At 45.2% G+C, this 27,088-nt stretch overlaps 1 protein-coding gene across 1 annotated transcript in view; it reads right to left on the bottom strand.

Annotated features, from left to right (window-relative positions):
- Pbx4 (PBX homeobox 4) overlaps window positions 1-26,729 on the bottom strand; it is a 36,872-nt gene extending 10,143 nt beyond the window's left edge. Inside the window, exons 1-2 of the mRNA XM_051178037.1 lie at window positions 26,547-26,729; window positions 4,865-4,938 (exon numbers count right to left, since the gene is read on the bottom strand). Coding sequence (XP_051033994.1) covers window positions 4,865-4,938; window positions 26,547-26,689 — 217 coding nt within the window. The 5' untranslated portion in view covers window positions 26,690-26,729. The remainder of the gene's footprint in view (window positions 1-4,864; window positions 4,939-26,546) is intronic.
- Window positions 26,730-27,088: the final 359 nt, after the last annotated feature.

Here is a 27,088-nt window from a genome sequence, read left to right as displayed (position 1 = left end):
GGGCTGATGCAACTCTGGGACCAGGCTGGTGGGAAAACTGCTCGTAACACTGACCAGAAGACTGGTCCACATAGTGAGGTCTATGCTGGCCAGGGCTGTATAAGAAGACCCTGCCTCAAAACAATATTAAAACTAAGAAGTGATGGTGCCTACCTTTAAACCCCAGCACTCAGGAGGTAGAGACCAGTGGATCTCTGAGTTTGAGGCTAGCTTGATCTACAGAGAAGTTTTAGAAAAGCCAGGGCTACACAGAGAAACCCAGTCAATCAATCAACCAAAGAAGCAGCAAGCTCCAAAGGCTACATATCTGAGAACCTTTGGTGACAGAGACAACTTCTTGTGAGCAGTGGGCAGCTCACAAAGGGAGCAGAAAGGCATGGGTGGGGACAGCATGCCTCAGAATGCAGTGTTGACACTGGCTGGTGAAACGGACCAACACTGAGGGGCACGAGGCTGTCAACTGTACCCAGAGGACAGCCAAGTGCAGCCTTTGGGCTCACTTGCATGTGGGGTCACCACACAGAGCACTGAAGCAGCAGTAGGGCAGGGTGATCTGCTGGAAGCCAAGGCACTGTCAATAAACTTGTGTGTTGGAGTCCCTAAGAAAGCCTACCTTCCATGCTCCCATTTGCTGGGAGCCACAGCATCTACTCCTCAGAATTTAAATAAGAAACCAATAGGAGAGGCTGAGGAGATAGCAAGCTGAAAACTGAGGACATGAGTTGGATTACCAACAACTATGTAAGAAGTCAGGTACGGTCCCTGCAATGCCGACACTGGAGAGACAGACAGGAAGGGCCTGCTGGCTAGCCAGTCCAGCTCAGTCAGTGAGTTCCAGTTTCAGAGAGCGTCTGCCTCAAACTACAAAATGGAGAGTAAGAGACAAACACATGTGACATCAACTTTTGGCTTCCACATGTAAGTACATGCACACCCACACACCAGGCAGGAATAAAAGCTTATGTAACATTTACACTGAAAGTGGAGGCTAAGCAGGGTGGTGGTAGGCCCACAAACAGCCCTGAGATCTATGTTCTAACAGTAACACCCCAACAGCAATGGCATGTCAGGGGTGTAACAATCTCACTGCTTCTCGGGCCTCAGGTCCTCTGGACACAGGTGGTACAGCTGGGCTTGGAGGATGTGAGGCAGAGAACCTTCTGGAAGTGCAGAAGAAAGCCTCAGGCATCAGGAGACAGACAGCAGGCCACAGGCCAGCTTTCATGGTCTTACCTTACTGGAGACACCTCGTGCATCCTCTCTTCTCACATGGCGACTGCACCTGCCTATGTTTCCCAGAATTCTCCTCATATTCTAGCCCTGCCTATACTTCCTGTCTGGCCAATCAGTGTTTTATTCATCAACCAATAGGAGAAGAATATATACAGAAGAACAACCCTCATCAGCACACACGTGTAATCCTATCATGATGCAGAAGCAAGACAATCTACAAGTTCTAGGCCAGACTGGTCCACAGAGCAAGTTCCAGAAAAGTCAAGTCTACACAGAGAAACTCTTTCTTGAGAACAAGGAAAACAAAAACAAAACAAAACAAAAAAATTAAAAATTTTAATTAAAAAACTTGAAAAATTAAAAGAAATTGAGAAAACAAATGCAAACCAAGAAAGCTACATGGTGCTGGCGAGCAGACAGAAGTGGCCTTCTCGGTTGGAGCACCTGAGAGACAGCAGGACACAGCAGAGCTGAAGGCTGTGCTGAGAGCAGGGATGCTGTGCCCACTCCAGCCCAGGAAGTGCCATAACAATTAGGTCTATGAATTAATATGGTACCAAAACCCAACTTCCATTTTAGGTGGAGCTGTTTCCCACTTCTCCTTTTATTTTTATTTTATGGGAGAGGGTCTCCCTGTGCAGCCTTAGCAATCTAGATTCATATTATAAACAAAGCTGGTTTTGGACTCACAGAGATCCACCTGTGATCTGCCTCCCAAGTGCTATGACTAAAGGTGGGCAGCTTTATTAATGTTTGGTGGTGTGGTACAGTGTTTATGTAGCCCAGGCTAGACTTAAACTTTGATCCTTCTACCTCTTCCTGAGTATGACAGGCAGACACTACCACAACAAGCTAGGCAGTGTCTTAACTAAGGCAATAATGCAGTTCAGTGGGGGAGAGGAGTTCAATGTCAAACATTCCCTGCAAGCTCATGAGTTTGAAAAATTCTTTTAATTTTTTTCTTCTCTTTTTTTCTCACTTCTTATGCATGTATGTGTGCATGCATGTGTGTGTGTGTGTGTGTGTGTGTGTGTGTGTGTGTGTGTCTGTCCATAGTTGGTTCTCTCTGCCTATCATCTGGGTTCCAGATAACAAACCTCAAACTTTTTCTTTTTCTTTTTTCTTTTTTGTCGAGACAGGGTTTCCCTGTGTAGCTTTGGAGCCTGTCCTTGAACTAGCTCTGTAGACCAGGCTGGACTCAATGAACTCAATTCACAGAGGTCCACCTGCCTCTGCCTCCTGAGTGCTGGGACTAAAGGAGTGTGCCACCAATGCCTGGCTTGATCCAGACTGTTGTGTCTGAGTACAGAGGCCCTGTCTGAGCAGTGCTGACTCAGGAGGTGATAGACACGAGCAACTATTAGTATTGGTTAACTGCTTCTCATTCCCTCTGTACAGCCCAGAGCCGCTGCTGCCATCAAGCTTTCCCACCTTGATAGACTGTTTCCTTAAATCGGGGGCTACACCAAACTCTTCCTCTTCATATTGCTTTAGCCAGGTGTTTTTATCACAGCAGCAAGAGGAGGAACTAAACCTGCACAGCATGTACAAGGGCCTGGGTCCCTCCTGGCACTGCCAAAAAGAAAAAGACAAAAATAAGAAGATCAGGGACTTTGGACAGATTCTATGCATCCCTGGCATCAGCAGCACTGTTCACGGGGGACCATGAACATATACAGGCATAGGCTATATCTCAGTCAGCAGAGCTTACCTGGCACCTGAGGCAGGAGGGTCAGAAGTTCAAGGCCAGCCTTGACTACATAGCTTGAGGCTAGTTGGAGATAAGAGACACTGTCTCAAATAAAAGAAAAAAGAAGCACAAAATAGAACATCATTTGGCCTCTCAATAAGTATGAAATTAGGATAAAGCTACAATAGATATACATGAAGCCTTTCCCCTCTATTAAACAGCTGCAAAAGCACCAGAGTGCACAGCCCTTTGAAGGAAGTGCCTGGAATCATCAGACTGATGGAAGCAGACATCTCAGCACCCACAAGATTGAGGCTGAAGGATCAAATTCTGAGGTTCATGCTGGAGAGATGGCTCAGAGGTGTTCTTCCAGAGGGCCTGGGCTCAATTCTCAACACTCACATGGCAGCTCACAACATCTATAACTCTAAGGTCTGACACCCTCACACAGACATACATGCAGGCAAAATATCAATGCACATAAAAATAAAAATAAAAAAAATAAATTAGCCAGGAAGTGGTGACACTCACCTTTAATCCCAGTACTAGGGAGGCACATCTTGGTGAGTATGAGGCCAGCATCATCTATAGAGTTAGTTCCAGGGCAGCCAAGGCTACACAGAGAAACATGTCTCAAAACAACAACAACAAATATTATTTAAAAAGAGTTTGAGGTTCATGTTTTTGAGACAGGGTCTCACTCTGTCTTACAAGGTGAGAAGGCAGTCCTGGAATATTCACCAGGCTGGCCTTGAACTCAGATCTATGCCTGCTTCTCCTGAGTGCTGGGATAAAAGGTGTCAGTCACCTGCCTGACTTCACAAAGTCTTTCCTTACAAGGTCAGGAAAAGGAAGGCCAGGTCCACCTTGAACTTGGAATCTCATGCCTCAGCTTCTTGAATTTACACAGGACTGTGTCCCCAGGCATGGCTTTTTCTTTGTACTTATGTGTGTGATGTATAATGTATGTGTGTGTGTGTGTGTGTGCGCGCGCGCGCGTGGGCCCACGGTTGGCATGAATACTCTCCTTGATTTATATATGTAGTTTTAACTACATGCATGTTTGTGCACATAAAATGTGCCAGCTTGCAAGGTGAGAAGGCAGCTTCCTATCCCTTGGAACTGAAGTTACAGGTGGCTGTGAGCCATCACATAGGTGCTGGGAATTGAACCTGGGTCTGTAAAAGCAACCAGCACTCTCAACCACTGAGCCATCTCTGCAGCCCTTCCCCCTTACAACTAAGCCATCTCCAGCCCCTGCCCCTTACATACTGAGTTAAGGCCTCTCAATTGAACCCAGAACTCATTGATTTGATTAGTCTAGACAGGATCCTATCTTATTAAGGTTACAAGTTTTTGGCAGCAGTCCAGGCCTGCACATCACCATGGCCCCAGTGGCAGCACAGGACATCCAGATGAGTATGGCGTCAGTGGCATCAAGGCCTTATACACTAACATGGTCTCAGGTATCTGTTCAGCCTTAGCATCTGCACAGCCCTTGGTGGTAACAGGAGCTATGGACGTCAACTCAGACCCTGGCTGAAGCTGGGCCACTGACCCAGACATGGTCCTATGAAGCACCCTGGGCCTAGATGACATCATGGCCCTGTGTATCACCCGCTTCTTTTATTTTTTATTTTTGGTTTTGGTTTTTCTGTGTAGCTTTGGAGCCTGTACTGGAACTCACTCTGTACACCAGGCAGGCATTGAACTCACAGAGACCCACCTCTGCCTCCCAAGTGCTAGGATTAAACGTGTACCATCACCACCTGGCAACCACCCCCACACAAGAGTTTGCAGAGGTAGAAGACTTCCATGGACACTTGAGTTAGAATAAAGTTCTGTTGTTTCAATTTTAAAAGATGGCAGAACCATGTGATGTGAGGGGCCAACAGGTGCACATAAACAAGGCAGGAGCCAGACAGTCTTAGAATTGCCTACCTGTCTTCCCCTTGATCTCGCAGAGCACGCTGAAGAGAGCAGACTTCATCCGATGGCAGTTCAAGGCATGCTTTCTGAAAGAGGCAGCAGAGGTGTGGTGAGAAAGTTAGCTTGTAGGAAACTTCCCAAGAAACCAGGCCCACCCAGCCAACATGACACTGGTCACACCCTGTAAAGACAGAGTGAACTATGCCACATCACTTTGATTCATGCATGCAAAATTAAAACAGGAATGTGCAGTATGTGATGGTGAACTTTGATTATCAACTTGACTGGGTCAAGAAATGTTCCGGGCTGGGCTGGGCATGGTGGCATGAACCTTTAATCCCAGCACTCTTGAGGTTAAGCCTGATAGATCTCCTAGCTCTCAGAATGCCTACTCTAAGTTCCAAGCTAGCCAGGGCTACATAGTGAGACCCCCATCTCAACAACAACAACAACAGAAATGTTAGGAGTAGCTTTCTGAGAGTTTGAGGCCAGTACCGTTGACATAATGAGTTCAGGCAAGCCAGGCTGCATAGCAAGACCTTGTCTCAACAAATAAATTGGAAAGAAATGCCACATTGTACATTGTCATCCCAACGCTTCATAGAGAAGAGGACCAAGAACCACTAATACATTTGAGAACATACTTGGCTCATTACAGTGAGTACCGAGATCTGAATTCAAGTCCTTCTCATGGTTGCTCACTGAGCACTCTTACCCACTGAGCCATCTCTCTAGCCTCATCCACCCTTTTTTGAGACTCATGTAGTTCAGGCTGGCTTCAAACTCTATGTAGCTGAGGATGGCCTTGAATTTCTGATTCCCCCCCCCCTTTACCTCCTGAATTCTGGAATTTCAGGTCTGCGCACCACACTTGTGAAGCATCCTTAATGATGGAGTAATTTCTACAACCCTCTTAGCCTTTTTCCCAAGGCATGGTCTCAAGTACAGGCTAGCTTTCAACTCCCCATGTAAACAAAGATATCCTTGTATTCCCAATCCCTCTGCCTCTATTTGAGTTCTGGGTGAATTTATGAGGTGCTAGGGTAAGTATTCTACCACATGAACTACCAAGCCATCGCTCATCTTCATAGAGTTGGTTTGTTTCCCTTTTTGGTATTATGAGCGATGCAGCTCTAAACTGCACAAGACTGTCACCATCTGCTGCAGGAGAACTACAGATCACACAGTAACATGGTTAACACCATCATATTTTTGGGTTTTTTCTTTCTTTTTCTTGGTATTTCTGAGACAGAGCTTCTTTGTGTATTCCTGGCTGTCCTGAAACTCATTTTGTAGACTAGGCTGGCCAGGAACTTGGACTATTTTTGGTTTTCTGAGGCAGGGTCACAATGTGTAGCCCTGGCTGTTCTAGAGTTTGATAAGTAGACCAGGGTGGCCTTGAACTCACAGAGACCCACCAGTTTCTACCTTCTGAATGCTAGGATTAAAGGAGTGAGCCACTAAGCATGACTAACTTGACTTTAAATTGTACTTTTTTATGTGTGTGTTTTGTCTGCTTGTATGTCTATGCAGCATGCCAGCGTAGTGCCCATGGAAGCCAGAAGAGGGCTTAAAGCTCTTATCCCAATCCTGCAGTGACTTGTAAGTCTGTCGGCTTCGGCTTGCTAGCTATTTGGTTACGGTGAGCACCTCTCTTCCTTTTGGGGGGGTCTTCTTTACTTTCTGAATAGTTTTGATGGTTAATTAATTTATTTAAATACTTGTATGTCTACATATCACCTATGTGCCTGGTGCCTGGGGGACGCTAGAAGAGGATGTTTGCTAGATGTTGTAGGACTAGAGTCACAGACAGTTATGAGCTGTCAAGTGTGAGCTGGAAATGAACCTGGGTCCTCTGGAAGAGCAGCCAGTGCTCTTAACACTGAGCCATCTCTCCAGCTCCTATTTATTTATTTAAATTTTATCATGATTTATGTGTTTGTGTATGGGAAAGTGCAGCTACATGTGTGGACGTCAGAGGACAGCTTTAGGGAGTCCAACACAGCTTTCAGGTGCTGGTATCACAGGACATATATACTACCTTGCCTGGAACCAGAGTTTTCCGTTTAGATGATTGGGGTTTAAGTATTATTTCTTTTGTTGTTTTGCTTTTCTGTTGTCCTGGAATTCACTGTTTAGACCAAGCTGGCCTTGAACCCAGAGATTTGCCTGTCTCTTCCTCCTGAGTGCTGAGAGGCCCAGCTGAGTTTTATTTCTAATAAATCATTGCCTAATTCTAGGTTACGATCAACACTTTCTTCTAAGTGTTTTACAGTAGGCTAGGTGTGGTGGCTCATGGCTGTGGTTCTGGCACTTAGGTGGCAGACAGGCCACTGTAAGTGTCAGGAGAGCCTGAGCTAATATGCTGCTCAAAAAACAAAAGTTATACAAGGTTAGCTCTTATATTTAGACATCTGATGTGTGTGTGTGTGTGTGTGTGTGTGTGTGTGTGTGTGTGTGTGTTGCTGGCATTTGAAGCCAGCTCTCCTATATGCTATGCCAGTACTTTACTGTGGAACCTCGTCCCCAGCCCAGTGTTCCAGCTGAACATGTGGTATGAGATGAGGCGCTGTACCGCCAGTCTTTTGTCCACGTGGTCAGGTTCACATCTTATGAAGAGGATGCCTCCTCCATCAGACCCATCTGGACAGAAGCCTGAAGGGCATTACGACTGGTGTGGTTCAGCCCACTACAGGCGGGTGCCACTCCTGTCCTGCTGTTGTGGGGTTGTTAGAGAAAGCAGGCTAGCCTCTGCTTCAGTTCCTGGCATGACTCCCTTCCATGATTGACTGAGCTGTGAGCTGACCTAAACCTGTCTTCTCCAAGCTGCTTTTTGTCACAGTGTTTATCACCGTGTTTATCACAGCAACAGAAACCCAAGGGGACAGACCCCAGGCCCACTTTTCTGCTTGTATGTATGTTTTCCGGGCCTAGAGTCTTGGTACACTGTCAAACACCACTAACTTGCTGGCGATGCAGCTCAACCAGTAGAGTTTACCTAGTATACATTACCCCAGCACCACCCAGGCCAGGTGGGGGTGTATATCTACAATCCAGAGTTTGGGTGGTGGTGGTAGAAGTAGGAGAATCAGAAGTGAAGGTTACCCTGGGATATGAGGTAACACGAACCCTGTCTCAATTCTATCCCTTTGACCTCTTTGCCTAGCCTTAAATGAAAAGCACTTATTTATTTATTTATTGTTTTCAGATAAGGTCTTGATATGTAGTGTGGGCTGGCCGCAAACTCCCAGGCTTTAAGGGGTTTCCTGGCCTCAGCCCCAAGTAGCTGGAGCTTCGGGTATATGTCATATGCTGAGCTGAAAAGTAATTTCTTTTTAAAATTTTTGATTCTTTTGAGACATGTAGCTCAGGCTAGGCTTGAATTTCCCATTCTTCTGGCTCCTACTCCCGAATGCTTGAATTATAAGCATGAACCACATCAGGCTGTGTAAAATGTTTGTATTTTAATTTAGTGTGTGTGTGTGTGTGTGTGTGTGTGTGTGTGTGTGTGTGTTCTGCAATGAAACCCATGGCCCTCCAACACTGGGCAGACCCCTACAGTGAGCTACATAGGGAATCCATTTTACTTTTTCAGACTGAGACAGCATCTTGCTAAATTGCTCAGGCTGGCCTTGAACTCCTGACTCACCTGTCTCAGTCCCCTACCTGCTAGGGTTACAAGCATGGACAACCACAGCCAGTCTGAAATACATTTTAAAAATGTATTCTGTGGGCTAGATGTGGCAGCACACACCTGTAATCACAGCACTCAGGCAGGATGCAGAGGCAGATGGATCTTTGTGAATTGAAAGCCAGCCTAGTCTATATAGTGAGCCCCAGGACAGCCAGGACTACAGAAAGACCCTGTCTTGGAAAAAAAAAAATAGCAGAGATTGTGCTTTGGAGCTAGACTTCAGGAAGGAAGAGCCAGGGTACCCACTGTGGAGGTCAACAGACCTGAACAGAACTGAGCTGCAGCTAGGTAGGGGCTCAACATAGACACAATAAAAGACATTTATTTTGGGGAGCAGATCTGCAGGATCTTTGTATAAAATGGTGAAAGGTTTGAGGGGAAAATTAAACACCAAGGCAACCAGCATTTTTTGTCTGGCTATGCATGGATACTGGACCTGGACCAGAGACTGCACAGGCTTCATCGGTTCACAGGTGTAGTCCTTGCAGCCATAGGCAGGGCCAGTGATTCTAGGCTGGAGCAACACAAGCACAGGGCTGGGGAGTTACTGGCCAGGAGATCTGAGGAAATCTTGCTGCCAAGAAGAGACAGGGACACAGACTAAAGCTCAGAGACCTTTGAAGGTCACATGGAAGGCAGTGGGACCCAAGTGCTAGTGAGGAGGGACTAAGGAAAAGCATGCCAGGAGAAGGGGAATTCCTAGAGTTCCTGGGTGACTGTGAGGGTGGAGCATGGGGAGAGGGTGAAGGTGTGAAGAAGAAACAGCCATCTTGTCATGAAGTGTGTAGGCAGCTGGGTTTCTATACTGTGGTATGAGGCTTGGCCAAGCTGGAGCCAGCTAACTCCTAAACAGAGCAAAACTACCTTCCACAAGCACATCAGCTACTTCAAATTCCTCCCACAACTCTCATCTGGAATACCACCAAAGCTTTCCCTGCCCTTACTCACCGTGTTCCAGGTCCTAGACAAATGGAGATGCTGCCTATGATCCAGAGCACCTACCTACTTGATCCAGCTCCAGGCTGGCGCAAACTGGCCTGCCCAGCCCATCCAGTTCATTCTGGAGAAAATCCTACCAAAGGTCTGGGTCTCTGCATAGACAGACTCACCTGTGGCCATGGCCATGTATGGTATGGTGTGTCCCTCCTCTTGGGAGCAGTGAGCAAACTTTTCTTTCAAAAGCGCTTGTTTTCACATGTGTCACCCCTGCTATACTTCATCCAAACAAATCTGTTTCATATCTAGTCAGGATGGAGCTGGACCTCTGGGAGCAAAGCACCCAATGTATATACCCCACAGAGACAGGACACACATATGCACATCAATACACAATAAAATAAATCCTTCTCTGTTTTGTAGATAAGGTTTCTCTGTGTAGCCCTGGATATTCTGGAATTCACTCTGTGTATCAGACTGCCTCACAAGTATTGGGATTAAAGGCATTCACCACTACCACTAGGCCTAAAATAAATCTTACTATTCAGCTGGGGGTTGTGGTGCACACCTTTAACCCCAGTACTCAAGAGGCAGAGGCAGGCAGATCTTTGTATTCGTGGCCAGCCTGGTCTACTGAGTGAGTTCCAGGACAATCAGGGCTACACAGAAAGAGTATCTCAAAAGCCAAAACCAAAACAAATCTACATAAGGGCAGTCACAAGTGAAGTGGCTGGTGTTAGTGCTGTGTGTGTGTGTTTGTGTGTGTGTATGCACACGTGTGTACGTGTATACATGTGCAACATATTAAATGTTTAAAGATGGGTTTTTTTTTTTGTTTGTTTGTTTGAGGGCAGGGTCTCTCTGTGTAGCTCGGGTTGTCCTGGAACTCCCTCTGTAGATCAGGCTGGCCTCAAACTCATAGAGATCCACCTGCCTCTGCCACCTGAGTGCTGGGATTAAAGGTGTATACCACTGACAAGATGGTGTGTGTGTGTGTGTGTGTGTGTGTGTGTGTGTGTACACCATGTGCATGCCTGGTGCCCACAGAAGTCAGAAGAGAGTGTCAGATCCCCGGAACTGGAGTTATGGGTGGTTGTGAACCCCCACCCCCACCTCATGTGGATGCTGAGAATTGAATCTGGACCCTCTGCAATAGCAACACACGCTCTCAACTGCTAAGCCAACTCTCCAGCACATCCCCCTATTAAAACAGGGTCTCCTGCAGCCCTCCTGCAGGTTCACCTTGAATACACTCACTAGCTAAGGATGACCTTGAACTTCTGATGCTCAGGCCTCTACAGAATCAAGGACTAAAGCCTAGGCAAGCACTCTATGTTCTCCAGCCTGACTCTAAGATTGTAGGCAGGAACATTACAATTGAGTCATACCTCTATTCTCTCACTGGAGGACTCTGGGAAAGGGCTTATGCCTCTCAGCCATATCCTTGGCCTTTCACTGGGGAATTCTAAGCCTGTGCCTATCATTGGGCCATGTCCCAAGCAACTGCCTACAGATCACTGAACCATAGTCTAGTGAAGTTGAGTCCAGAGTGTTGCCAGATGGGATGACTTCATTTACTTGTCAAACCTAAGGTGCACATGCCTGTGTTACACTCTCTCTTTGATTTCAAATAGAACCTGTGACTCAAGAGGTGGCTATCACCTACTGCTTCACTTAGCTGATGAGAAGCCACAGCAAGGCTCTTTCAAACAAGGGTGGCATGTAGGGTGGAACTAAAAGTTGAGGGTCAGGGACCACAGTAGTAACAGAAGGAAGCTAGATTGCCAATAACTATGAGAGTGTGAGGACAAGATAGGACACCCCAGGCACACCTGGACAGCTTGTGGGATCCTGTGCCCAGACTTCTAACGCAACAAAGCTCTGAGATCACAAATGTATGAGTTACTCTTTTATCACTTATTATTTCATTTTGGAGGGCTGAACGACTGCTCAGAGGTAAGAGCACCAACTGCTCTTCCAAAGGACCCAGATTCCATCCTTAGCAACACACGGTGCTCACAGCCATCTGTGACTCCACTTCCAGGAGATCCACCGGCCTATTCTGGCTTCTGCAGGCACCAGGCACACACGTGCTGCACAGATATGTATGTAGGCGAACACCTATACATATTAAAAAATAAAAATTTAAAGCAGGGTGGTGATGTGCACACCTTTAATCCCAGCACTTGGGAGGAAGAGGCAGGATGATCTCTGTGAGTTCGAGGCCAGCCTGGTTTACAGAGTGAGTCCCAGGACAGTTAGGGCTACACAGAGAAATTTGTCTTGAAAAACAAAAACAAACAAAATTTAAAGAAATTTCATTACTTTTTCTTTTGCTATAGGATATCTCTTTTCATCTCAGGACCTCTGGAACTCATGGCAATCCTTCTGCCTCAACCTCCCAAGTGCTAGGGTAATAGGTGTGGGCCACCACACCTGGCTATTAACTTATTATCATCTTTTTGTAGTACTGGAATATAACTAGGACCTTATGCTTGTTAGGCAAGCACCCTCCCCTTGGCCTGCACTCCACTGTAGTGTAAAATCTATATGGTAAATTTTATGGTAATGGATGTAGATTTTATGATAATATATGTAGATTTTAGATGCTAGTGTTGTTGTGACTTGTCAACAATAACAGAGAGTTGATGTTCCTCAGGCAACTTGAGACTAGTGAGACTGTGGGTGGAAAAGCGGATTGATGCTGAGCCATTTCTCCAACCCTGTGAGTGTGCATGTGTGCGTACATACGTGTGTGTGTGTGTGTGTGTGTATTTACACATGTCCATTCCTCCACAGCATACATAGCATAAATACAGAGGTCAGAGGACAGCTTTGTGAAGTTGGCTCTCTTCTTCTGAGAACTGGACTCATGTCACTAGGCTTGCATTCTTGGGTGCTGTGTGCCCTTACCTGCTGAACTCTCTCTCTGCCCCTCCTTAATTTTTAGGCAGGGTCTCACTATGCATCCCAGAAGAGCCTGGAATTCCAGGTCCTTTGCCTGCATGTGCTAGGTAGGTCAAAAGATATGTACCACCGTATCTGGCATCTTTTATTTATTTTCATCTTTATTTTATAAAACAACCTTTCTAGAAATAATCAACTGATTTCAATTTAGCCACATCTCTGCTCTCTAGGAAGCCTTCCTAAGTACCTCGACCATTCTAAAGTCAGACTCCCACTGACTTAAACAGATCTCCTCCGTGAAAGGAAACTGCCCCACAATTACTTAGGTTTGGAAATTATAGGTAAAATAGGAGCTGTGACATCCAGCTGCTGCAACATGGTTTATGTTTGGTACAGCTCTATCCCTCTGTTCTAAGCAGGAACTCACATGTGGTGTTCCTTCATAAGTCTGTCCCACAGACACTGAGTACATTAGGCTAGAGGGACAAAACATGAACCCTCATTTCTCACCATTGTTTTATGTGAGTCTAAATAGTTTGAATACAGAATTTTGTTTGTTTCTTGGTTTTCAGACAGGGTTTCTCTATGTAGTCCTGACTGTCCTGGAACTCAGAGATCCGCCTGCCTCTGCCTCCAGTTTAAAAAGACTTTTAAAGGCAGTCCAGCATTATTTTAAAAGGATTTTCCTGGTCCTTCACATGTGGAGTTTTATTTGGTCCTTTTGTTTCACAATTCTAATCCTGGGAAGTGATTTGGTTGATATAGTGCCAAGTTGCAAGCTGTAGAAAGATTTATTAAAGCAGATCATAGAGACTCAAACCCAGACAGAGGAATTTAAAGGAGAACCAAGTTCAGCGCTGCATTGTAAAGTTACAGAGGTACAGCCTAAGGTTTTCAGGCAACGAAACTTAATATATCCAGTAACCTTACAGGAACTGCCAAATGATAGAGGCTCTGTAAAAGATAATTGGACTCTTGTACCAATGTTAGATTTAAAGAAATGAAAGGAGACAGTAGTCTCATATGGCATCCATTCATCATTTGTGAAAGATGTTAAACTTGTGGCCAGTTTGTAATAGAATTATCCCTAAATTCTGGCAAATGCTGTCTTAAAGCCTGGTTCATAATTATAATGGGGTACTTAGTTTAGAGAAGAGGTTAAGACTATTGCACAATGGTATAGAGCTAGATGGATGGAAATCTCCCAAGACCAAATTCTCAAAGAAGGGGATTATGCTACTATAGAAAAGCAATCTCTATATGACCATGCCCTGGCTTTATGCCACACAGCAGCTTTGCATGCTTGGGACAAAACTGGAGAAGTACTAAAGTTATACAGGGTCCAAGGGAAGCCTTCATGGACTTCTTACAAAGACTGGTATCAGCAGTAAATAGAATGATATTAGATTCAGAAGTTAGATAAATAATTGAATCTCTGTGTTTTGAAAATGCTAATACCCAATGCAAAAGGATAATTAGGCCTTTAAAGGCAAGATCAGCACCTCTGGAGGAATGGACCCGAGATACAATCAATACTGAAGCTCATGACCATGATGATGCATGGATAGGAAGTTGATTTCAAGAGGTTTGAAGAAAAATCGAAATGTCAAGTGTTTTAGTTGTGACAAACAAGGTCACCTTAAAAGGGACTGTAAACAGAGAATTCCTAGAAATAAATTCCTCTCCCTTCTGGATTATGTAGGTATAGCAAAGGCAGGCACTGGACCAATGAATGTAGATAAACAAGGGACAGTCAAGACAATCCTTTGCTGTTAGGAAACTCCGTGATGGACCTCTCAAAGGCCCCTATGCTAAATTTGGTTCAGTTATTTCCTGTCACTGTGGAAACTCCTTCTCAAAGCAATTAAAGAACCAAATGCCTATTGTAAGAAACCATACTGCTCTTTAGAACTTTAGAGGTAAAACAAAAATTCCAGGAGAAACCATAAATCAAAATTGATAAAGATTAGCTTAGGAACCTCACCAAAGTTAGGGTTGAGGAAGGGTTTTGTTTCTGTCGTTTTAGGAAAATAAAAATAACCATCTTAAAGAACTTAAGACCTTTGTACAAATAAGCATCCAAAGAAGAAGGGAGAACTACCCAGGGGGAAAAAAAAAAAAAATTACAAAGTAAAGAATCTGGTTAGCCAGGCATTGGTGGCACACACCTTTAATCCCAGCACTTGGGAGGCAGAGGTAGGATCTCTGTGGGTTCGAGGCCAGCCTCATCTAAAAAGCTAGTTCAAAGACAACTAGATCTGTTACACAGAGAAACCCGTCTCAAAAAACAGAAACAAAAAGTGACCTAATGTGATCCCGAAGTCTCCAAAAAGAAGATGGAATCCTACAATGTCAACTTCACCAGGTTTATGAAAATACCACTAAGCTGAAAAACACCAACTAAGATCAGCTTTGGACTACAAACTGCTCAGAACAGTTTTGAGGTGGTCAGTTGAGATGATCCAGCCTCACAGACTACTCTAGCCAGGACTTGAGACAAGCCCTACACTTTCCCATTATGCAGAGACTGAACAACAAATAATACAGCTGCCTCTTCCAGGACTTGAACATTAACCCAAGTATTTCTTTTCAGAATCCCCAGACAGCAGGTTGTAACCCACATTCCTAAGAGTTGTGGTTATTTGTAATTATTTAGGGAGGTTGGTTACAAGTTGTTATCGATAACAGTCAGAAAAAAAGTTGGACAAAGGAGATTAGATTCAGGGATCTTATTTTAAAAAGAAAAAAGTGGGGTATAGATACAATAGGATAAAAGGTAGATTACTAAATATACTCTGAAAAGAAAAAAGGGAAGATATAGATATGATAAAATATAAAGGTAGATTATTGAATCTACTTTTAAAAAAGCAACTACTAAACTGGGCAGTGGTGGCTCACACCTTTAATCCCAGCACTCAGGAGGCAGAGGCTGGTGAATCTTTGTGAGTTTGAGGACAGCCTGATCTACAGAGTAAGTGCAAGGACAGGCTCCAAAGCTACAGAGAAATCCTATCTTGAACCTCCTCCCCCAAAAGCAACCTAGTTTTAAATATTTTACAATGGATTGAAAATTGTATGCAAATTTTGTATAGTGTACAAATTTGAGGTTAATTTGTTAAAACGTATTGTACATACATTTCTAATCTTGTTCAAGGTATTGCATCTGCACAACACATTTAACAATGTAATGCTAATTTCTAGTCCTTGAAAGTTATTATTACTCACTATTTAGGGTAAAAAGAAAATGCAGTAATTAGTCATCTATTACAATCAAATTCGTAGTCATATTAGGTATGTTTACAAGGTCAAACAGACTTATATTTTAGAAAGACAGGTTATCTTCAAACAATTCAGAGATCTACAGAATATGACATTTTCTTTTCTTTTTTTAATGACAGTGAGACATATCTGTTCCTGGCTGCATCAGTCTACTTGAGAGAGAGAAGATGATGGGCATCGAAGAAACTCCCTCCACATGAAGTTTACTTTCTTGAGGCAAAAATAAGCCACTGGGCAAAAAACTGCCTTTGCCTTGACTGCTGACAGCATGCTGACCCAACTGGACAAGCAGGACAGAACAGAGAGTGACTGCAGAACCTTGCCAAGACAAGGCAGGACAGTCCTTCAGAAAATCCTGCTTCATAGAAAACATGGGTGAATAGCCCTAAAACTCTACAAAGGAGAACAGAGAGGGTACTACTAGGTGGTGAGGAAGGAGGAAAGGGGTGGCTCAAGAACCTTTGAAGAGTCAGGGGTGAGGAAGCTATGGGGGGAAGCAACCACAGATACATGTTGTTCAAATGTCATTAATATCTAAATATATATATGCTTGTATACAATAAAACTGTAAAAAGGGTCCCCATGAGAAGGAGGATGTGGGCAGGCAAGGCACCAGGAAGCTCTGTGCCCCAGTGCCGACAGGAAGCAGGAAGCAGGGAGCAGGAAGCAACCCTCACTGGCCTGGAATTTGCAGCTGCCTTCTGTGTTGTCAGCCCACATGACACAAGGTGCTCTGTCAAGCAGCTCAGATGGACATGATAAGTTGCCTTTGCCACAGTATGAGGTACAGAGGCCTGTGTCTCCAGATAACCATCAACCATTCTGTTTCCAACAGCCACTAGTCACCCCTTAACAATTCCCAGGCTGTTTCACGAAGCTCCCTGGCTCCTAGCAACTGAGATTACTTTAAAATGTTAAGCCTTCTGGCTGGGCAGTGGTGGCCCATGCATTTAATATCCAGCACTAGGGAGGCAGAGGCAGGCCAGTCAAGTCTACATGTGAGTTCAAGGCCAGCCTGATCTACAGAGTGAATTCCAGGACAGCCATGGCTATACAGAGAAACCCTGTCTCGAAAAACCAAGCCAAAAAAAAATGCAGCCAGCACATATTGTCCATGGGGAGGGCCCAGGACTTTCAACAGATGTTCAGAGGAACTATGACTGACCAAGGACCTGGAGAAGAGAACTCCAGAGTCCTTGCTCCTAAACTGATAACCTTTAGAAACTGTTTATCAGTGAACGGGCGCAGTCAGAACAATAACCTATGGCACACTAAAGAAAGACACTGAGGAAACTAGAAGATAGAAAAACCTCCCCTGTGCTTGGGTCACCGGAGCGCTGTGAAAACAGCTATACTACTAGACACATCTGCAGATTCAGTGCTGTCCCCATCAAAATTGCAGTATCCACAGAAATAGAAAGAGCAATCCTGAACTGTGCAGGCCTGTCTTTGAAGCACTAGGGAGGTGGGGGCATGAGAAGTTCAAGGTTACCCTTGACTACATAGTAAACTAGAGGCCAGACTGGGCTACACCAGACCCCATCTCAAAAACTAATCCTGGGCTGGTGGGATGGTCTCTTTGGTAAAGGAGCCTGTAACAAAGCCTGAGGATCTGAGCTGATTCCCTGTACTCATGTAAGAAAGAAACAACTCATGCAAGGTGTCTTAACTCCCAAAGCAAGTGTGTGCTCAGACACATACACACAATAAATGAATGAATGTAAAAGCAGACAAAGCAACCATATCTGGCCTTGCCCTGGAAGGAAAGAGACCACTTTAAATAAGAGAGGTCCACTTTCCTATCTTTCCCTAGAAACAGCAGCCACGTGTGCCACATGTATCTGGGTCATGAAAACCTGACTGTTCTGTGTTCTACAAATGCCCTTGGAGCTTGTTTGGAGGTTCTAGCAGAGGACGTAGCTATTTGTATGCTGGTGACAGGGGGGAAAGTTCTTCTCCACAGCAGAGTCTTTCCTCTTCCACTGGCACACACTTGGGAGGGGACAACAGCCAAGGCAGCCAGTTGAATTCATTCAGCCAGGGCTATGAATGAGTCACAGTCAGCTAAGGCTCACACCCTATCTCCCTGCTTCCTTCTGTCCTTCCACAAAGTGTAGCTCTCTAGTACTGTATTGTATTGCATGGTATTTATTTTCGGTTTTTTGAGACAGGGTTTTTCTGTGGTTTTGTTCCAGGCTGTCCTGGAACTTGCTCTTTAGACCAAGCTGGTCTTGATCTCACCAACATCTGCCTGCCTCTGCCTCCTGAGCTCTGGGTATGTGCTATCAACGCCTGGCTCAGTATTTTGTTATACACATTGGTACTCATACACAAAGACTAGTGGGAACTTAAAATTCCTTACACATTTACTTGATTTAAAAATGCTTTTGGATTTATTTTTATGTGTATGGGTGTTTTCCCTGTGCATATGTATGCATGCATCCCTAGTGCCCATGGAGGTCAGAGGGTTCTGGCTTCCTTGGAATTGTAGTTTGGATGATTGTGAGTCAGCATGTGGGTGCTGGGAACTGAACCCAGGTCCTGCACAAGAGCAACAAGTGCTCTAAACCCCTGGGTCATCTCTCCAGCCTCATTTTTTAGCTTCATCTTCTAGTAAATAATTAGTTAGCTTCCTTGACTTTTTTAGTTTCTATATTATTACATTTTAAACAATTTTTATTTAGTGCACATGTGTGGAAGTTAGAAGTTAGCCTGGGGGAGTGAGTTCTTTCCTTCAACCAAGTGAGGTCCAAGGATTCAATTCAGGTCATCAGACTTGGCAGCATGTGCCTTTACTTGCTGAGCCATTTCACCAATCCCCATTTTCCTTCCTTTAAACACACCTGATAATAAAAGTGAGAGGCCTCATGTGAGGGATAAACAGTTCTTGATGGATAATCTAGTCAAACTGACCTTGAAGCTATGGTGGAGACAGGCTTGCTCACAGACCACACATGAGCTGGGTCATTAAGCCTTGCAAAGCAAAGCCTGGTCTTGGACTGTCAGGCTGCAGTATTTGTCCCTTAGCATCCAAAAGGCAGAAGCAAGACACTGTAGCATTTGCATATGACCTTCACATGGTCTTCCTTTGTGTGCTCATGCATGCAGGTGCACAGAGGCCAGAAGGGAAACACAGGATCCTTTGAAGGTGGAGGGATGGAGGTGCTTTAAGAAAGTCCGGGATGGGGGTGGGAGGCTCTTGGTCCTGCCTCAAACGATGGGACAGACTTAGTTGACTTCCTAGGGGTGGCCTTACCCTCTCCAAAGAAGGAGGTGGAATGGGGGAGGAGAATAGGGGGAGCAGAAGGAGAGGAGGGAGGGGGAACTAGGATTGGAATATTAAAAAGTAAATAAAAACAAACAAAAAAGAATGACCAAGTCTGGGCTGTGGTGGCATAGACCTTTAATCCCAGCACTCAATAGGTACAGGCAGGCAGATCTATGTGAGTTCAAGGTCAGCCTGGTCTACAGAACTAGTTCCAGGACCGTCAGAGCTACACAGAGAAACCCTGTCTTGAACTCCTCCACATCCCCACCCACCAAAAAAAAAAAAAAAAAAGAACAGCTCACAGCTCAGTGTGGAAACCAAACTACAACAGCAGCCCATCTACAACAGCAGCCAGTGCTCTTAATCACTGAACTATCTCTCCAGCCCTTCCTATATGCTTTAAAAAATATATTATTGTATGTGTACCATGTGCACGCCTGACGCCTGGTGAAGTCAGAAAAGGATATTGGGTTCCCTGGGACTGAGCCATCTTGTGGGTGCTGGGAATCAAACCAATCAAACCTTGGTTCTCTGCAAAATAGCAACAGCTCTTAACCACTGAGCCAACCATCCAGTCCCACTGCCCTGTACTTTCAACCATATCCCAATTATTTATAGTATTTATAGCGTCCAGTGTGCAAATGATACTTTCACAGTTGTTGTATCTGGTGATGTTTTGAGAATTGTCTGGAAAAAAGTATAGGCTCTGTTAGAATATATGAAGTTTTGTTTCTTTTTGGGGTGGGAGGTTAAGATTATGTAGACAGGCTTTCCTGGAATTTTCCATGTAGTTGCCCAGGCTGGCCTGGAATAGCTTATGTAGCTAAGGATGACCTTGAACTTCTGATCCTCTGGCCTCAGCCGCTGGAGTGCTGAGATTACAGCTATGCACCTCTTCATCCAATCTGTCTCTCTGTCTTCTTTTCCCGAGTGTGTGTTTGTTGTTGTTGTTGTTGTTTCTTAAGACAAGTAGTAGTCTGTAGCACAAGTTGTCCTGGAACTCACTCTGCAAAGATTGATGTCATATAGTGATCCCCTTCAATTTATTTCCTTTCTACTATATATGCTGTGTATGGGTGCAAGTGTACAAAGGCATGTGTGAGGAGGTCAGAGGACACTTTGGCACTTTTCTTCTACTGTGTTGGTCCCAAACATTGAACTCAGATTAATCAGACTTGGCAGCAGACAGCCTGACCTACTGTGTCATTTTGCCAGCCCCTTAATAGATTTTCCACCTAAAGTGGATTGAGTCTGTGGAGATAGATTCCCTACAACAGAGGGCTGGCTATACTGTGAGGAAAAGACCCAGCCAAGCTGAGTTGCCACTGGAGTGCAAATACCTAAGGACTGCAGCTTCCTTGGGACTTAGATGATCTTCAGAACCTTGAAGTACAAAGAAGAAAGGGAAGCTAGAAGCTTCTAAAATTTCAAAAGCTACATGAAAAGTGTAAGACACCAGTTTTCACAAGTATTTTAACAGATAAAAAGAAAAACACTTCCCCCTCCAATCTTTTTTTTTTTTTGGATACAGCCTGGCCTTGAACTACACTTTTCCCTGCTCTGGTCTTCATGTCCAGCTCACTGATTAAAAACTGGTAGCGCGCACTTTTAATCCCAGCACTTGGGAGGCAGAAGCAAGCAGATCTCTGTGAGTTTGAGGCCAGCCTGGTCTACAGAATGAGTTCCAGGACAGCCAGGGCTGCACAGAGAAACAAACAAGTGAAAAAATATGACAATATACTATGACAAAGAACTAATAAGTTTTAACATTTTATGTAAAGAGGTGAAGACCAAAATGTGGCAGCCCACACCTTTAATCCTAATACTTGGGAGGCAGAGGCAGGTGAATCTCTGTGAGTTCAAGACCAGTCTGGTCCACACAGGGAATTCTAGATAGGTCAGTGTCATATAGTGGAGTCTGTCTCAAAAAACAAACACACACACACACACACACACACACACACACACACAAAAAAAAAAAAAAAAAAAAAAAAAAACAACAACAACAACAACAAAAAACCAAGGGGGTTGCTGATATGGCTCAGTGTTGAGAGTACTGGCTGTTCTTGCAGAAGATCTAGGCAGTTCCCAGCACCCATATGGTGGCTCACAATCATGTGTAACTCCAGTTCCATGGAATCCAATACCCACTTCTAATTCTGCAAGCATCAGTCATGCATGTGGTACACATAGATACATGCAAACAAAACATATACACAAAGAATAAACATTAGTAAATCTTCAAACAACTACAGTACAAAAGAGGTCAAGAGGTGGCAGAGAGATGGTTCAGTGGGCAAAGGCCCTTTGCCACTGTAAGGATGGAAAAATACAGCCTAACTCTCCAATGACCCCAGGAAACTAGAAGTCTAAGAAAGCCCTAAATACCTTAAATTCCAAACCAGGTCCCCTGGCAGTAAGTAGGCAAAAGGTCACATTCTTTGCTGTTTACGACAGGACCTGTAAGTACTTGAGCTTTGTCACCCTACCAGGAGCCTGCGCAAATGCAGACTTCCAGGACTATAGAAAACTGATTGGTCTATAAAGCCAGGGCTTGGATAGTTTAAATTGATTGGTCAGCACCACCCGGGCTCTGGATGCTATGAGATGATTGGTTTAAGATGCACGGGCTTTGTTGTAACTCTATAAAAGCTGTCTCAATTCTGTACTCAGGGTCCTCAGTCCTCTACCCCTGTGTGGCGCATGACTGTGGACCCCAGTGCACTTGGAATATAAAAGACCTCCTTCTCATGAGTGATTTGGGGTGTCGCCTTTTCCTGAGTGGGAGCGTTCACCACCAAGCTGGATGACCTGAGTTTGAGCCCTAGAAGCCACAAGGCAGAGAAAGAGCTGACTCCTGTAAATTTACTCTGACCTCCATACGTGTGCTGTGCACGTGCCACATGCATGCACGAATAAAATAAAAAAATGTAGCTGAGATTAACTTCTTAGCCTTAAACAGAGACAGGCACCCTGAATACAAGACAAGTGCTTGTATTCCTCCATGAGCACTGACCACTGGGACAGGTCGGAAGCTCACAAGAGTCCAGTCTTGGGGCTACGCTGGGCCCAAGATGCCTGAAGGCCACACGTGAGCAGGGCTCAGCTCTTCAGCAGCCCCCTTTCCAGAAGGAGACATGGGCAGTTCCCCAGGACATCAAATGTCCCTTAAGTGGTGACAGGTCTTGTGTTTCATCTCTTCTCTCTCCCCAGACCTTAATCTTCCAAGACCTATAGTTCTCAACCTTCCTGATGCTTCCACCCTCTCATACGTACAGCTCCTCATGTTGTGTGACCCCCAACCATAAAAAAATTTTATTGCTACTGTTGTGAGTTGTAAATATCCGATATGTATGATATCTGATATCTGACCCTTGCAAAAGGGGTCTCCACCCATAGGTTGAGAACCATTGTTGTAGACTCCCTTCATTGCCATGACAGTTTACTGAGTACTAGGTGTCAGGAGCTTTGATAAATTCAAAGTACAGCAAGCCCTCCCTCTCTCAGGAACTAACTTCTCCTGGTGTGGCTCCAATCTTCTCTATGGAGCAGCTTCTATTCCATATACAGTAGACAGTCTCTCAACTCAGACAAGCACTGGGTCTTCCCCCGATTCCCCAGCACCTGAATGGTGCTCAGAGAACAGGATAAAGGAAGGGTGGGTGCTATGAGGGGAAAGATGCTGGACAGACTACTCACATGCAGGAAAAACCAGTCCGGGGAGTGGAATAATGGCTGGTGAGATGGCTGGAATGTGGTAAAAGTGCTGGCCCCTGCCAGCCTGAAGATCTGAGTTCACTCCTCAGATCTTCACTCACACACCACAGCAGATGTGTGTACACACATACCACACACCCTAATAAAAGATACATTTTAAAAGTGGAAAGGATGGGGTGAGGGGGTGCAATGGAAAGAGCTGGAGGCAGGGTAGCATTCCTAACTTCCCAGAGAGAGACTGTAAAACCAGAGTCAGCATTCCACACAGTATGAGGTAACAGTTTGTGTTTGCCTAGCGGGAGTGCCAAGTTCGGAGCTGTGTCTCAGGCATTTCAGGTTGGCCTCACTATGTAACCAAGGTGAGCTCTACGCACTTGTGAAGAGAAAGCCAGGGCTTCTTGCATGTGTATTGGAGGTAAGTGCTTTATCACCTAAGTGCACTCCTAGCCCTAAGTACTAAGTAGCTTTTGTTCTTAGTAAGCTGATCTCACTGCAGGGCTAGAGTACAAACTGTCAGACCCCAGGGAACCACCCTCACTGCAAAACAGACCCTTTCAATAAACACTCATTCCAGCCCTTTCCTATTCGCTAATCATCCCAGCAGGTGTAAACACAGTAAATTGCTTTGTAAGGCAGATTTCTATAGTCCTGGCTGGCTGACACTGGTGTGAAGATATGTGACAGATGGTCTTAAAACTGCTTTGACTGCACACCTTTAATCCCAGCACTCCCTAAACAGAGGCAGGCAGATCCCTGTGAGTTTGAGACTAACCTGATCTGGGACAGCCAGAGTTGTAACACAGAAAAACCCTATCTCAAAACCAAAAACCAACCAAAAACAAAACAAAAAACCAAAAAACCCTGCTTTGATTTCTTTTTCTTTTTTCCCCCTCTGCTATTGAGACTGGAATGGTGGCTGGAGAGATGACTCTGTGGGGAAGAGCACTGTCTGCTCTTGCAGAGCATCTGGGTTCCATTCTCAACACTCATACGGTACCTCACAACGGTCTATAACTGCAGCTCCAGGGGACACAATGCCCTCTTCTGACTTCTGTGGGTACCAGGCATGTATTTGGTTCACATACATTCGTGCAGGCAAAATACTTCCCCACATGAATTTAAAAATAAATCTTTAGCTAGGCAGTGGTGGTGCACACCTTTAATCCCAGCACTCAGAAAGCAGAGGCAGGCGAATTACTGTGAGTTAGAGGTCAGCTTGGTCTATAGAGTGAGTTCCAGCCAGGGCTACACAGAGAAACCCTGATTGAAAGACAAACAAAAACTTAGAGGAAAAGGAAACTGGAATAAAATCCTAAATCCTTACTGAGAGTTGCAAACTCTGTGTAACTGTGTAAGCAGGCTTCAGTTTTCTTCAAACTTGATTCTCTGAGGCTTCTCCCTTTTTGTTGGGAACATTTTTTCCCTGGCTCCTGGGGTCTTCTAGAGGGGCTGTCACTTCTCCACACAGCTTCACACAGCATACCAGTCCTTTCCTTATAGCTTGGTCACAATTTATCTATGTGTGTATTTTTCCACTTCCTTTCTCTGTCCCAAACCACCAAGCTCCTGAAGGTGGAAGCAAGAACTAACTACTTCAGCCCCAGAGCAGCTCATGCCCTCACACAGTATCCAGTAAGTATGTATCAAGTTCGTTTTAAAAAATGGGTCCTGGGGCTGGCAAGATAGTCAGTGGTTAAGAACATTGGTTATTATTCTTGCTGAAGACCTGGGTTTGGTTTCCAGCAACCACATGGTGACTCACAAAAATTTATAACTCCAGTTCCAAGGACTCTGACCTAGTCCTAGGGCACCAGGCATGTACACTGACACATAAGACATGTAGGCAAGATACTCATGCATTTAAAATAAAACACTCCTTAAATTTTTAAATGAAAAAGTAATAAAAATGGGTTCTGAAGTTAGATGCACACCTTTAATGTCAGCACTTATAGGCAGAGACAGATGGATCTCTGAGTTTGAGGGCAGCCTTGTCTACAGAGTGAGACCCTGCACCCCTTTGCCCCCAGAAGGAGGGGCTTCTTCAAAGACTGGAGAGATGGCTCAGTCAGTAAGGTGCCTGTCTTGCAAGCATTAGAACCTGAGTTCAGATTCCCTAGCACTTAGCTTGGCATGATGGCATCTGCAACCCTAGTGCTGTGGGTGTAGGGGATGTCACACAAAGAAGGATGCCAGGACCTCAGCTCATTTGTCATGTCTGGGCTCAATGAAACTTGTCTTAAAACAAGAAACTTGTCTTAAAAACACAGTAATTGCCGGGCAGTGATGCCACACACCTTTAGTTCCAGCACTTGGGAGGCAGAGGCAGGAGGATCTCTGTGAGTTCAGGGTCAGCTTAGTCTACTACATAGTGAGTTCCAGAACAGCCAGGGCTACACAGAGAAACCTTGTCTCAGAAAACAAAACAAAACAAACAAACAAACAAACAAACAATAAAGGTAATCAAATAACCACTCCTGAGGCTTCCTTTGGGGACCTATCCAAGAACTGAATCCCTTCTGGGCTTCTGCCAAAACTTTTCATCTTTCTGAAACACTGATTCTGCAGTCACTCCAAGTATATAGAAGCCTGAGCCTGGAAGAAGGCTCCATGGGTAAAAGTAATTGTTGCCAAGATCCATAACACAGATTTGACCTCATGAATCACATAGCAGAAGGAAAGAACCAACTTTCCCAAGCCATTCCACAAACAAATAAAAAACAAACAGAACAGAGCACAACAGAGGAAGACAGTTGATACTGACCTCAAACCACACATGCACCATGATTGTGTACTTGTGCACATATACACAAAACTACACCCACACATACAACCACACCCACACATTTTAAAAGCCTCCATGCTGGCTGTGGCTGTGGCCCAGCATGCACAAAGCCCTATTCAACTCTGAGTATCACACAAGCTGGTTTTGGTGGTTCATTCATGTCAGTCATCCTAGTACTCAGGGAAGCTGAGGTAGGAGGGTCAGAAGTTCACAATCATCCTGAGCTATATACTGAGCTATATGTTGAGTTTCAGGCTAGCCTGGGAAACATGAGGTCCTCTTCCAAACAAACAAAAAAGCAAAAGAATCTTTGGGGTGTGGTCATTGGGTGGCACACAGCTTTCATTCCAGCACTCAGGAAGCGAAGGCAGGATGATCAGAAGTTCAAGATTATCTTTTACTATATATCTAGTTTGAGGCCAGCCTGGTAATAAAAGCAGGATGTGTGGAGGGGAGGTGTTAGAGATATAGCTTAGGGATTAAGTACACTCGTTACTATTCCAGAGAAGTTGAGACCCCTACACACACATAACACATATTTAAACAACAGCAACAACACGTTAAAAAAAAAAAAAAAGGGTGCCAGCCAAGTGTGGTGGTGCATACCTTTTACCCAGCACTCAGGGGCAGAGGAAGAGAATCTCTGAATTCAACGCCTGGTCTACAAGAGTGAGTTGTAGGACAGTCAGGACTACAGAGAAATCCTGTCTCCAAAAAAAAAAAAAAAAAAAAAAAAAAGGAGAAGGGGGAGAGGGAAGGAGGAGGAAGAGAAGGAAAAGGAGGAGGACGACTGCCTTCCAAGGTTCACCAGGCTCTCTGTATCCATTTCTGAAAGTTCTTAACAATCACCCTAGTTCAGTTCCGCAGTCGCTTTTCTTCAACTGTGTGCCTTGCAAACTTGCAGTCCTCGCCCGGCCAATAATAGATGACTAGATCACTTATTCTTCCAACGTCTCACCCCCATAAGTCCGACGCCCCCTTTCTTCACGAAGCCATCCTTCACTCCTTCTGGCCACAGGCCACCCCGCCTGTCCATCACTCCAAGCTCTGCCGCAACTGTCCCCATCCTCATCCCGCCTCCGCCCGTTCCCTCCCTGCCTGGGCGCCGCACCTGGCCTGAGCCTCGTCCAAGCTCTGGTCGGTGATGGCCATGATCTGCTGCAGGACGTCACTCGTGTCACGACCCAGTGGAGCTGCGGACGCCGGGCGGCGCGGGGCGGGCTGCGGCGGCACGGGACGCAGCGGGGCGGCCATGGGCGATGGGCCGATCTGCGTTGAGGGTACAGCGGAGGGTACAGAAGCGTCTGTGCTTCAATCAACCGCCTAGACCCAGGCGCCACGCCCCTTTCGCACCCATCAGCCAATCGCCGCTGCGCACCGCCTGCGGAAACGCCCTTCAGGCATCTTTCACCAATCGGAGCGGTGCACGGCTCTCTCACTCGTGTCGGCACCCCAAACAGTCTTTTCAACGGATGCTCAGGAACCGATTGAGGGTTGTCTAGGAAACAGCGATTCTCTTCTGCAAGGTCCCCAGGACACGCCCCTCGGGAACCGTTACCAATCAGCGCCATGCACTGAAACTTGGCTTCTCTACTGCCACCCAGAATCCAGTTGAGGATTGCCATGGTAACGACTACCACCTGAATTTGCTCA

The sequence above is a fragment of the Phodopus roborovskii genome, unplaced genomic scaffold, assembly GCF_943737965.1.
Source record: "Phodopus roborovskii unplaced genomic scaffold, PHOROB, whole genome shotgun sequence".
Classification (NCBI taxonomy): domain Eukaryota; kingdom Metazoa; phylum Chordata; class Mammalia; order Rodentia; family Cricetidae; genus Phodopus; species Phodopus roborovskii.
Note: the sequence above shows the minus strand (reverse complement) of the source record. Positions and strands in the feature narration are given on the sequence as shown.